Source organism: Centruroides vittatus, unplaced genomic scaffold (assembly GCF_030686945.1).
Source record: "Centruroides vittatus isolate TY-2023 unplaced genomic scaffold, ASM3068694v2 scaffold_435, whole genome shotgun sequence".
Classification (NCBI taxonomy): domain Eukaryota; kingdom Metazoa; phylum Arthropoda; class Arachnida; order Scorpiones; family Buthidae; genus Centruroides; species Centruroides vittatus.
This window is the reverse complement of record NW_027122708.1, coordinates 1,481,040-1,495,430: the sequence shown is the minus strand read 5'-3', so window position 1 is coordinate 1,495,430 and position 14,391 is coordinate 1,481,040. Positions and strand designations below refer to the sequence as shown.

Here is a 14,391-nt window from a genome sequence, read left to right as displayed (position 1 = left end):
AATCTTAATAAAATCATAAGTATATTTTAATGAGTTTTAAAATATATATATATATATATAAAAGCATTCGAAATAGATTTAAGAGTTCATTTCACTCGTTTAAATTTTTAATGATGACTACAGGAAAATGAAGTAAAGAGAAATTTGATAAAAATCGAAAAAATATAAATACGTAAACAGAGATCATTGTTGTTTTTATTTATTTTATACACTTTAGTACTTATATAAAAATATGCTTTTATACTCGTACATTTGTTTGTAATGCCGAAGTCTATTATCTTAAAGTAAACAGAAAACATTTGCATTTAAAATCATATTAGAAAAACTCGTCAAATGTTTTAATCTTCTAAACCAGGCCCGGCCAACCCAAATTGTTTCGCGAGCCACTTTGATCACGTGTAACATTTCGGTGGGCCACAATTTAGACCAGCGTTTCTCAAAGTGGGCGATAACGCCCCCCCCTTTTTTTTTAACTCTTTCCGCCCTGTGGGCACTAAGAGGGCCTCTTTTAGAAGGCCCATTATGGGTTCGGCCAGGCCCACAATGGGGCGACCGGGTGGTGAGGGACGGGGCCCGACATATCCGAACGAACCACCCCCCGAAAAATTCCTGGGGATTATTCGATCCGATCGGATTCAATCCCGGGTCCCCCAGAGCGGTAGGCTGCCACCTTGACCGCTCGGCCATCCGGCCGTCGATAACGCCCCCTTGTGGGCAGTGAGTAAATCTAGGGGGCACTGGAGGCAGGGTACTGAACGGTGACCAAAGGCAAAAGTTGGGGTCACTGACAGCCGTTCCCTTTCCTCTGTTAAACTGATAAGAGGAAACATTGTGTTTGATGGTTTCCAGATGTTGAGAACAATGTATGGTAAGGGGACAAAGTGTGAGATTCATAGAAAGGTTTTCCTAAGAATATTTCCAATCCTTTCTCTCACAAAGAGAAAATGGGTTAGGGGGCGTTGGGTATAACTTTATGGAACAAAGGGGGCGGTGGATCGAGAAAGTTTGATAATCACTGATTTAGACAAACATGCTTTTAAAAAAGTAAAACAAATACAAAATGAATAAGATTTTATTGTTATACCAAGAGTTCGTACTCGTACTTGCGCATTATTACGATGACACATCCAAATTTTCATTTATTTAATTGTTTTGGTATTCACATAACAGGAAACAAAAGTTTTAATAGATATATAATATCGCTTAGCGGGCCACACAATTTAACGTGACGGGCCGCGGGTTGGCCAGGCCTGTTCTAAACAGAAAAACGAAGACTGCCATATAGAGAGGTTTCAAGGTCGCATGTCACGTGATAAAACACACGTTTGCTCCGCCCATTCGCCATTTTTGTGGTAGTTTTCGCTCGCTTAGCTTGCACGTAGTCTGTTATTCGACGTCTTTTTTTAGTTTAAACGTACAAAAATACTGCAGTTCTATTATCATGGATTAAGTTAAAAAAGATTCTTTTCTTGCAAGCTATTCTAGCAGTCTAACAGGACGAGATGCAGCTCTGTACGAAGAGAAAATTTCGTTATGTCAAGGCGATCCATACGAAGCCAGTTTATCAGACTTCGTCGTATATCAAGAGTTGTGGCCGAAAGTAGAATTTGGTGACATTATAAACTATTTGGTTTTTACAACAAATTTCTACACCCTGTCACAAATGAAAGCTTATAAATCTTTAGAGACCCATAACTATTTAACAAGTGGCTGGGTTTCTCCTGATATAAAAGTAAAAGTAATTAATAACAGCGAAGTAATATTGCTTGGAAAGATATGTTTTCTTTTGTTTGTTTAAACTCGTGTTTTTACGTATTTCTTAAGTAAGAATTTTTGTCTGAAAGTAAAAGTCTAATTAAAAACAGCCGTGGAAATTTTTTAATTCAAATTGTTCAGTACCTTTATTTTCTAGTTGAAACTAGCATATAATAAGTCTACTTGCTTTTCGTTTTAACGTGTAATGTTTATAAGTTTGCACTAGCTAAAGCCTGAAATTACGTTAGTTATTCGTTTATAAATGCATTATACCTAACTAAATTAATATAAGCAAATCAGTAAACTCTTTTAGGTTTTAAAATATAACTTAGTGTTTATTAACGTAAATATTGAAATGAAATGTTTCTGACAAACTCTTGTATTGATATTCACTTTATTCGTAACGAAATTTTTCCGGTTAATTCTCGAGAGCCATGCAGTTTGCCTTCGTCGTGAAAGCTTCTCAGTTTGAGATCCTTGATGACAAATAATGCCGGGAATTTTAAAAAATGATGTTCCTTTGTTCTTGAGTGAACTAGCATTACACCCAATTACACAACAAATTACCATAGTGATATTCGCGACGAAAAAAAACAACACAAGAACTCCAGTTAAAACGCACGTGAACACACACAAAACGTAAACAAGTCACAAACAGTCACAAAGATGGCGCTGGACAATTGCGCATGCTCATGACGTCACTCGTGATGTCGACATGAAACCTCTCTATATCCTCATTAAAAAACAAATCATGGTTAAGGGACTAATTGGGGAAATGTTTTCGAGAAGCGTTATATTTCGGTGACCTATATGTACTGTACAGTACAGTCTATATCGAACAAGTTCTTTTTCAAATATTATATGCCCATAGCGTGTTAAACATCTAATCGTCTTTCATTCCATTGCTCATTTAAATTTTTCATTAAAAACAATTTTTTAACTTATATTCTAGCTTAATTGATACTTAGATATCTAACACCACGTATAGAAATTGAAAACATGCGTGATGTTTTTAGATTACTATGCAGATTAAAATCTATCTGTGTATTTTCTTAAGTATTATTATATTTTTTTTTCCGTGAACGTTGTATACAGTACAGTGTTGTGTAAATTAATTAAACTATTATGCATTGTTATTTTTATGTTTAAAATTATATTAATTTTTATAACGTTTTCGGCTTACTACTACAATTAAATTGAATTACATTCAGCTAAGAACAAATTTAATCAAGTCCAATGTATTAACATATATAGAAGAGTAAACCGATTTACATATCTGTTAATTTTATTCTATAATTTTAACGCATATAGAAAAATGTCTCTCTGTATGGCCTTCTGGTCAGTGTAATAAGATACTCCCATAACATCACATTATTCGGTTTATTCTTTTTGTTATTTCCTATCCCTTGCCCCTTTTTATCCCTTTAGAATACTGAGTAGTTCCTCATGGGAAATAAGAGAAACTACTCGGCATGTTAGAGGCGAACACAATTCGAAGTTAAGCCTAAACTTTTTGATTGGCGGGCCAAATTGCGCATAGATCGTAGATAAATGTTTTGTATATTCCATAGATACTAAAAGCAGGCATATTTTTGACATTTAAGAGTGATATGTCAAATGCATTCGCAGGCTGAATTTGGCACGGTGCTGTAGCTCGAAATAAGCCATAGGTCGAAAATTATTCATCATAAAATTCATAAAGCTCATATTGAATTCGAACTTTGTTTTTTACGGTTATAAAAAAATAGTGTTGTGTCAACATGTAGAAAACTACACATACGGCACCTATTTATTCCCGGTTGGACTTGTTTGTAGTTGGTAAGATTTTTCTTCAGATTATCTCCATTCAGCTTTATATTTTTCATCTCAAAAATATAATGAAATAATTTCGTCATCTAAGATAAAAAAGTGGAAAACGAAGCTTGCTCCCTATATGAAGGCTTGAGATCATAGCATACTCAGATTCTCAGGATTCCGTTCCCCCAGAATAGTGATGGTGAATCCGTGATCCGCGCGTAGATTTCGAGATACCTGCATTGAATGTTTAGAAAGTACAGTAAACTCTCCATTTAATGGACTAATCGGAGTAAAGAAATGTCCGTTATTGCCTAAAGTCCGTCAAATCGAATATGTCTTAAATATATATATAATAACCTACTTTTGATTTTTTAGACCAGACATTCTCAATGTGGACTGAGGATCACGGAATGAAATAAATGAAAAAAGTTTATATATTATTGGTGTACAGCAACGCAACACATGGGCGATCTGCCGAGTAGTGCTTCCCGGAGGTCTTTTATGGAAAACTAACCTCTATTTACGTGTTATTAGCGAGGTTGAGGCCGAAATTTCAAACGCGTAAATGTGTACGTCGGACGTTCAGCGCCGCTTTCCTGTAAGCCTAGAAATTTGACAAAGGCGTTTGGAATGTCGAGCATGATTCCACCGACTTACCAAACACCATTGTCAAACTTCTAGGTCTTACAGGAAAGCGGCGCTGAACGTCCGACGTACATATTTTCGCGTTTGAAACTTCGGCCTCAACCTCGCTATTAGCGTGGAGAAAACCCGAAAAACTCCGCGAAACATACCAATTGCCGAGACACGAACCCACGACCAACTACCAGTGTTCAGTGGTTTTATTCACTCAATCACTGGTGGGTAAAAGAACCCATGCATGATTTAAATTTTACTTTCCGGGCACTGAGAGAAATTATGGCGATCGGTCAAAAATGACCCCACAAGATTTTTATATTTTTGGACTCAGGAACCTTGAAAGGTCAAAAAATGCAAAAAAAAAAAAAATTGTGGGTTTTTCTGTATATATGGATGTTTGTGTGTGGGGGCCACGATTTTGTTCACTTTCTTTAAAATTTAATAATTCCTCTGCTTTTGTCAAACATTTCTGAAATTTTGCAGGGAGGTTTGCGTGTTAGGGGATTGATGGTATTAAATTTTACTGGCTAAAAGTCGACGGAGTGAAAAGATAAAGGGGGGTCGTGTGTCATATCTAGAATAGGATCGGACTTAATGACGATGTTACTCGTTATTAGTGTGGGAGTTAGATGAGTCCAATTTCAAACCATTAAGAAAATAAACAAGAGGTTTTTTTAACTCTTTCTGCTCTGTGGGCACAAAGAGGACCTCTTTTAGCAAGTCCATCATGGGTTCGGCCAGGCCCAGGACGGGGCGGCCGGGTGGTGAGGGACAAAGGCCGATATATCGGTCGTACTACTCCCCGAAAATTTCCTGGGGATTTTTCGACCCGTATGGAGCGATCCCGGGTCCCCAGAGCGGTAGGCTGCCACCTTGACCACTCGGCCATCTGGTCGTCTATAATAAACGAGAGGTTGCGGGGGGACGAGAGAGACCGGTAGAGTGTAACGAAAAAAGCCAGACAACAATGGAAAAAAGAGGCGCGAATAAAGACTGAAGACGCTGAAGACGATGGCCGACACTAGAACATTATCGTCCCATCCAAAGAATAAAGACGGTCACAGACGCTAGATTATTATTGTCCTTTCTGTTACTATTCCTACAAATTTTGGAGGCTCGTCCGGGATCTGGAACGAAATTCACACGAGAACTTTTAAAACAATAATGGAATCCAGATAAGATAGAGGAGTTAGCGACGCTACAGTGAACGACGAAGAACTACAACTGATTGTTGTATCTAAGGACAATACGGTGACGGCTGTGAAACATCTTAATTGTGCTGATCTGAAAATTAAACTAGAACAACGAAAATTGAAAACGACAAGTAGCAAGGGAGAGTTGGTGGAAACATTGGATGCAGCACCTTAGATCGAGAATGCTAGTGATGACGATGCTGACGAAAGTGAAGACGAACGTAGTAATATTATGCGATATAAAAGTGAGTACTCTAAGCCAATGTTTACCTTTAAAGATGTTGCTGAATCCCTTGAAACGTTCAGCGGTGACGATGGGAAGAATGTCGTTAAATGGATCTCCAATTTCGAAGACATGGCAGAAATGTGTTACTAGAATGGCATGCAGAAAATAGTTTACTCAAAACGACTACTCGGAGTTTCAACAAGAATGTGCGTAAACTACGAACAGTGTACTAAATCATGGAGAACATTAAAAGCTCTTTGGACCAAATTTTCTCCAAAACTGAACAGCAAGAAGATTCACGAGTAACTTTCGATGGAAGTGAAGCATCAGAGTGAAACTTATCAGGAATATATGTATTGAATGATTAAAATTTCGTCACAAATAACGATTGAGGAAGAATCGGTGATACAACACATCATCGATGGAATTCAGGATGAGCAAGTAAGTAAAACAGTGCTTTATGGTGCTACAATTACCAGAACGTAATTATTAGACTATCCAAACACATCTTATATTGCCGAGATAATTTATTAAAAACAAAACTAACTTTTTCAGCCTATTCAATAGGCCATCCTCAAGTTAAACTAGAAGATTAGAACAACGGCATTCAAAACTGGAATACGTAAATATATATATATATATATATATATATATGAGAATTTTTGGATGTTTGTTCGCTATACACGCCTAGGCCGTTCAACCAATTGCTACGAAACTCGGCAGTTACGTTTATATACCGTTAACTTAGATAATGCGAAACATGCCACTCCAAAATATCTATTGGATTTATGTAAATGAATTAATTTCTAACTCCATTCGATTTGCTGGTTTACACGTAGCGCCAATAAATGGCGCTGCCTGTAAATAAGTAAATGGAATGTTTGAATCGAATGTAAATCAGCAATTACATTTTCGTAAATTTCTTGCGCTACGTGTAAATCGCAAGAAAATATTCTAAAATACAGTTAATAATAAAGAAAACTCCCGTAAGTACGAATTCTTGGTCACGTCGTTTCTTGGTAATGTCGACTGCGTGGAATCGAAAGTGTTATCCTGTGAAAAGTCTATAAGAATTTAATTTTCCACATTAACAACACGAGTTTTTTTCATTTCTAAAAGATACTTTCTGAATTCTAATAAGCTCCCTCCAGTAGCCGAGTGGATAAAACCACCGAACTCTGGTAGTTAGTCGGGGGTTCGGGCATGGCGAACGGCTGGAGTTTTCCGGGTTTTCTTCATGTTAGTAACACTTAAATAGAGTCCAGCTTCCCATAAAAGTCTTCCCGGGATGCATCCCCCTCGGCATATTACTCACTTGTCGCGTTGCCCTAATCAAATAAACCAAACTAATTCTAACGAGCGATTATTTATTGTGACATCGTCACAATGTTCTCAATTCATTTAGTGATGTCTTGTTTCTGTACTTCATAATTTTCCTGTTAGCAATAGAGTCATGCTGGTTAGAGTCTAATTCCCTTCGGAGAAAACTTTTGAATTGATGTAACGTGACTTCTGGTTCCGGTGAAATCGGAATTTCATATATAGTTAATCTGGGCCTCCTGCTCCTAAGCATATCTGGTCTCGACTTTCGTCTAATACCTTTCTCGAAATTAAGGAAGGACAGACAAACACGCAGATAGACAAGGGACATCAGTCGGAATTTATAGGTCTACAATTTTTTCAGTCTTCAAATTGTAGTCCCATAATTTTTCTATATACGCAAAATTTACGAGAACATACTTCCCACGTAGTTTGTACAGTTTGTTGCAAAAATGTAAACATTTTATTATCACATAAAGGTAATTATTATCGCTTTTTACAAGATTTTTCTTATTTAAACAAACCATATGAAGTCTTTCAAACGTTAAGGTTAACAACTTCGATCACAACCTATCCAACACGGATCACGTATTAATTAATAGTCGTTGACCATTCTCTCTTCCGGGAGGAGGTCAACGACTACTTTTGGTCGAATTATTTCGACCCCCTACCGCAAGTCTTTTCTTTCTATCGGACAAGCGGTATGGTGACATTCGAATAGGAAAATTGTATAATACAAGGTTACCGGCGAGCATAAAATATGTTTTAAGTGGTTTTCGAGAGTGCCGAGTTTAAATATATGATCCATTTTCGCGAAATTTGATTGGTTGGCAGATTACTGTTTGATATTCGGCTGCGAATGCTATAGTTTCTTAGATTTAACATTAGGAAAAAATACGATGTCTTAAATTTTTTAAGATATATTGTCAATTGGTGTCTACTTGACTAATGAGATTGTGCCATTTCGTACCGTCCGAGTATCGCGATAAATGTGACAATGGTAGGCTAAAATAACCAAACTCTTTATATAGTTTTCGTTTTAATGTTTGTTATAATATAGAGTTTGATTTATATAACTACAAAGATTATCTTATGTAAGGATTCTTTATTCGGCTACTGTACACAACTTAAAAAATATTTTTAATGTGTTAGATTGGTTACTCGGTGCCATAAACCTTTGTAAATATAAATGAAATACTATAATATAATATAATATAAGGATTAGAAATACGAAATAATCTAATAATCTTAACCTTGGTTGCTGTTATTTTTGCCCAGACAATCAACTAGCAGAGGGATGGCGAACCTATGGCACGCGTTCGCATACAAATGGCACGTATAGAGAAATTATCTGGCACGTAACATATCATATGATTTCGATTGATCACCTGTGTTTTTCAATCATCCCTTTTTTCAATAAGCTTTTTGTACATTTATTCTAATTAAAGCATATTCGTTTAATTTCTTTAGATATCGTTATTCAAAGTCTAAAACTTTGGCACACACAAACATCTTTAAAGCTAAGTGTACTTACTATATGGCACGCGGGCTCAGAAAGCCCTAAACTAGCAGATTGCCTGGGCAAAAATAACAGCAACAAAGGTTAAGATTATTAGATTATTTCGTACTTCTAAGCTGATTGAAAAAAGGACGATCAGGTGATAAATCGAAAGGATGATTGAAAAGACAGAAATCGTACGATACATTACGTGCCAGATGATTTCTCCTTACGTGCCACTTTGGGCACGCGTGCCATAGGTTCGCCACCCCTGTGCTAGTTTAAACATAATGAATAACGGAAAATAAGAAAATAACAGAAAATGTATAAATATAAATATAACAGAAAAACAAAATCGGATATAATAATAATAATAATAAAAATCAAGTAATAATACCTTAAACAAACATAAATTGAAATTATTAATGTATATTCATAAAATGTGAAATATACGTTAATCATTTCAGTACTCTTTGCTTTAGGGGACACCAGTTAATCGATGAAATTCAATCAGCGAATACATTTTAATATTTGCTTTATTTTAGATTTAATCGTATGTAAAACTTATTTGAATGCAAACTTACCCTTTCCTTTAAGTTTGTATAAAAGTTATAAAAGTCGATTATGAAATTAAATAATGATTATTAATACACGTTTGATATCGAAAACGATTATCATACTTTCTCGTTGGCATATTTACAAAAGTTAAATTTCAACTTCTAGATGTATAAATTTTTATTTGCTTGTCAATTCTACATTAGAATAATATTAAAATTTAAAATTACAGTTTTTAACTTATTTTCAACCTACTTTGAATAGTACCGCGTCTCATAGTTGGGTCATTTAATATCATGTGGTTATGTAAATTGCAAGTAAAAACTTTGTAGACCATGAAACTGGATCTCATACCGAAAACAAAAATAATTGTAGTAAGTTTATTCCTTCGTAAAGTGTTCGATATTTCATTGTAATCTTAAATATGTATCAATTACAAAATAACTTACCGATTTCGTAAAAATATAGTACAGGTATACCTCGAGTTGCGTCGTTCTCGATTATACGTCGTTTGTCAAAAAAGTATATGGAAAAATAAAAATCAAGTTTAAGTCATTTTAATCGACTTTACACCCGTCTGTCACAAATATTGAAGTCGTAATATCACTAGAAGAGCTTTAAAAGCACATAAAATCATATTAAAATATGTACGTTTACAGTAAATGTTAATATAATCATCATAAATCCCATAGAACGAAACATGAAAACATCTGTTTCTGTGTTGTCGTCTTATTTAGCGGTCTTTAAGTGCTCATTATTGGCGTTTTCCACGGTAGTTCCAAATATCTACCATTTGGCGTAGTTGTCTCGATATTGGTAAATTTAACATAAATTAGTTTATTTTTCTACTATCGCAAAATAATTTTAATAACTGTATTTGTTATTTAACCTTAAAAAATCATCTTATTTTATAATGTCTTAGAGAAACCACATTCACAAATAGAGTCCGCGATGTACTGTGCATGTATTCGTAAATTTAGATTACTTTTTTCTGTACTATATTAAAAACTAAAATTTATTTGTTTGTAAGCTTAAACTAGATTCTTATTAACCATATATTATTAAATATGCATTTATAAATAAAATACAGAACTGGGAATGGTAATTTGTGGTTTAGCCTAGTGACAAGTAAATTCGACTTACGTCGCTTCTCCTGAAACCAATTACCGACGTAGGGTGAGGAATACCTGTATCTATAATATATTACGAATAGTTACTATTACTTCATGCCCCGGGCGCCCCTCTGCGAGTGGCGCCCGGAGCATGATAGCAGCGTAGCGTAAGCAAGAAACTCCAGTAGCGTAGCGAGGGGGCCCTTACCCCCTCGCTACGCTACTGGAGTTTCTAGAGAAACGTCTAATTTCTTATGTGCTGCATTATTGGAAGTGAAAAGAAATAATACTCACTTGAGACTATTTCTACGGATAAAAGTGTAGCAATTGCTCCATATACATTGGCATCATCGTCTGAATATAGGACTATTTCACATCTGTGTAGGAAAATCCACCGTTTGTACAATTGTTATAGACTTCTGTAATGCAGTTATAAATAATTTAATGTCTATCGCTATCCAGTTTCCACATACTAGAAATAAAATTGAATTAAAAATTCGTGATTTTTACGAGATTTGGAATTTTCTGCAATGCCTTGGTTCAATTGATGGAACACACATTCCTATTTCACCATCAAAACGACTGCATTGACTATTACAATTATAAAGGATAGTATTCCGTGGTCCTTCTTGCAGTTTCAGATGCCAAATATATGTTTACATATATAAGTGTAGGATCTCCTGGAAGGAATAATAATGACATATTTTAAAAACTTCCTTAACATGCCTATGAAATATAAACTCCTTAGAATTAGAATTAGGGGAAAGAATTGAAGTTGTGCCACCTTTAATTATCGGTGACTGTTTTTCCTTTACAGCTAGCTTTAATGAAACTGTTTCCAAATAAAACAGAATGAAATAGAAAAAACATTCGGTTTTACATTATCTAGAGAAGGGACGGGCAACCTTTTTCTACGTAAAGACCGCATTTAAAGACTTGAACTGACGCGGGCCGCATACAAGAGAAAAAAGAGAGAGAGGAAAAAAAAATGTCAGTAAATCACAATTATTTATTCATGTATAATTATAAATTAGCATAGGTAAAATTAATTTAGCTTCTGAAACTGATGTAAACGTAATATATTGGAAATATTTGGTTAAATATTAGTCACTGCTAGTTTCCATGTGTTGTAGCCGCTTTCTTGTTTTAATTTTTACTAAATTCATTGCAGAAAAACAATTCACATACATAAGTTGTAGAAAATAACGTTTGAATTTTTGCTGCATACTTCCTTAAGCTGGGAAATTGATATATTTATTCATATTTTATGCGACGCGGGTCGCAAAAAATATTAACGCGGGCCGCAGACTGCCCATCCCTGATCTGAGCTTGACGAATAGTGGAAAATGCTTTTCGAAGATTAAAAGCAAGATTTCGAAGACTTTCTAGAATGGATAATAGGATTGATATATCAAAACAGATGATTAAAACTTGTATATTACATAATTTGTGTGAGAACAGAGATGATTCAGTAGAGGAAACATGGCTTAATAAAATAAATCAGTAGCGAAATACTTGAATGTTGAATTGTTTCAGCGAAAACTGTGTTCTCTTGCACTGTATGATAAGCCAAGGTGCCTGCTGTTGCACCAACTTAGATCTTTTGAATTTGGTGAATCTATTTTCTTTAAAAAATTAAGCATCGAAGAACTTGAAGCGGCAGCAATATCGGAATTTTTGTTTTTCTGATCTTAAATGTTGTTTAATTAATATTGCTGGCACCTCCATGGGCTATGCTAAATTCTGTATGATACTTTTCACATCTGACGTCTGATGGAGTACTTTTTTGCTTTATAAACGGGTACTTAGATTGCAAGTGCACTTTTAATATTAACTTAGATTTAGGCATTGTTAAAATGAAGGGTTCACATACAAGAAATTTTAATTGATTACAATAACATATGTCGATAAAAAAAAAATAATCAATAGTCAAAAAAGATGCACGAGCAATTTATACGTACTCGCAACCGAGGAGTGAGCGGGCTACTAGGCTTCTGACCAACTTACGTGTGTGAGACGTATTGCTATGCAGTCATTGCCGAACTACTAGGCACTACCGTCAGATGATTTTTTATGCCTTTTTTTGAAATAGTTACCATGGCTTGTTCTCTTTCTGAAAATGGGACATTTTGGTATCTTGATGCTTTGCTTGGGGACAACAGGATGGGGTACTCTTTTCTTTCTTTTTTAACTCTCTGTCCTGTGTGCACTAAGTGGACCTCTTTTAACAAGCCCATTATGGATTCGGCCAGGCCCACAATGGCGTGACTGGGTGTTGAGGGATGGGGGCTAACATATCCAGATAGACCAACTCCCGAAAAATTCCTGGATATCTTTTGACCCATCTGGATTCGATCCTGGGCCTCTCAGAGCAGTAGGCTGCCACCTTGACCTACCTCATATTAAGTAAAAAGGAACCTGCTCTGCCAAATGGCATTACAGCAGCCAGGCGCCAAGTAATCACTGTGGTATCTAAATGATTACAATCAGACTGAGTTAAATGCTCGGGATCTGGCAGTAAACCAAATGGGGACTAGCCTTCCTCACTCTCAACTCTAATTCTCATACCTTGACATACAGTTTTGGTGCAGCCTGCTCTGCACTTTGAGTCCTCTATCAAAGAGAGGCCAACTCATTTAAGATGATGGGGCTGCAAAGCCTCAACATGTCCAGTCACCAGTTGTTCACTAGGGATGCTGCCTAATACAGTCAGCAGAACCCTCTCTTCCAGAAAGAGGGCCCTGCCCAGTGCATCCACTGAGCTTATACGTCAAAGAAACCTATTACAATTCCCATCAACTCCTTTAGTTTCAGTAAGTTTCGTTTACATGCAGCTAGCATTTGAAGTACTTGTTCAGGAGGCTTAGACCAGTTGACGTCAGCAGTCTGGCGAAAGCCATCAGTGAGAAGGTAGTCAAGTACACAGTGTCTCACATTACCGCAGGGGTATCCACAGGAGCCACAACCATTTCTTTGTCCAAACTTGGACTTGAAGTGGGGAAACCTCCTGTGTCTGTCAGTGTTTGGATCACTAAATAATCACAACTTACAGGGGTTTGGCCAACTTCAGGCACAAAGGCATAGGTTGACTTACCTACCGTACTTTGCGTTCAGCTCTTTTGCCAGTATGTCATCGATCATTGCAGTAGGATACCTTTTATGTAAGTAACCAAAGGTTCAACCATCTTTGTTACAAATGGACCCCTGGTTGCCTCTTTGGCCAGTGGTCGGTGCACTTGTTTCCCTGGATGCCAATGTGGCCTTGGACTCATCTCAGGTCAATGCATCGTGCATGCCTAGCCCTCAGTACCCTACTCTGATCTCCAGAACCAATTGGTCTCTGTGTTACACATTGCTCAAGGCCTGAAGCGATGACTGGCTGTCAGAGTAAACAGTGACTGGCTCTGGACCCTGGTATTGTAGGATCTACTGGGATGCCCCTACTAGGGCCACCAGTTCCACCTGGAACACAGATGCCTCCTTATTCAGTCTGACTGACTGAATGTACACTTGAACTCTGTCAGAAAAGATGCAGTACATAGCACCTACTAGGCTGCCTTATTTAGAGCCATCGGTGAATATTTCAACACCACTGTTCGTCAGTTCACCAACATCCCAATCTAGTTCCATCCTATAGGCAGGATGGACCCCCAGTATTTCTGACTGACATCTGAGTTTGATGACTGGGTACATCTGATTGCAGTGCTTTGCCTCTAAACCTTTCACTGTTGTCCTGTAGAAGGCTGGCTCCTGGCTGACTACCATAGGCAATGACAGCAACCCAGCTAAGACCAGGGCCGCCACCATAAACACAGTTCCATAGGCTTTCGTTACCCACCTTGACCACTTGGCCATCCAGATAGGCTACCTATGAAGAAGATGGTCCCATTCAAAACAGGACACATGGTCACGTTATCAATGGAACAACAGCTTGCAAGTCAGAAATATTAGCATTTCTTCTGCAAGTTGGACATGATTTTTGCTAAGTTAGCCAATCACTAATGCATATTCGACAATAAACATGATGACAAACACACTACTGGATCTTGAAACACACAGCGACAAATTCTACAGATCAATTCTTCATTCAGAGGATCAAAATTCTCCATTTGGTATAGTTACCCATGGAAAACACTAGTAAGTAAGGTAGGAATGTTAAAAAGAGAGATTGTTTGACTGTTGACACTATTCAAATAACTATTTTGCTGAAATTTGCTTGTTTATAAAATTATGAGTAATACTTTTGAAAATTGCTCTAAAAATAAGAATAAGTATTATAATATAAGGTTTTTCCTT

General features: G+C 36.6%; 1 protein-coding gene across 1 annotated transcript; it reads left to right on the top strand.

The window, feature by feature from the left end:
- The first annotated feature begins 10,209 nt into the window (after positions 1–10,209).
- Positions 10,210–11,602, top strand: LOC136988969 (uncharacterized). The gene is made up of 3 exons (XM_067286986.1): positions 10,210–10,257; positions 10,709–10,798; positions 11,432–11,602. The coding sequence occupies exons 1-3, from the start codon at positions 10,210–10,212 to the stop codon at positions 11,600–11,602; spliced, it is 309 nt and encodes a 102-aa protein (XP_067143087.1).
- Positions 11,603–14,391: the final 2,789 nt, after the last annotated feature.

Excerpts from the sequence above, each read along its gene's own strand:
- LOC136988969 (XM_067286986.1), top strand. The coding sequence starts at position 10,210 with ATGCCCCGGGCGCCCCTCTGCGAGTGGCGCCCGGAGCATGATAGCAGC. Across the intron at positions 10,258-10,708 it reads GCCCGGAGCATGATAGCAGC|TATTCCGTGGTCCTTCTTGC; the intron begins GTAGCGTAAGCA and ends TATAAAGGATAG. Across the intron at positions 10,799-11,431 it reads GAAGGAATAATAATGACATA|ATAGTGGAAAATGCTTTTCG; the intron begins TTTTAAAAACTT and ends TGAGCTTGACGA.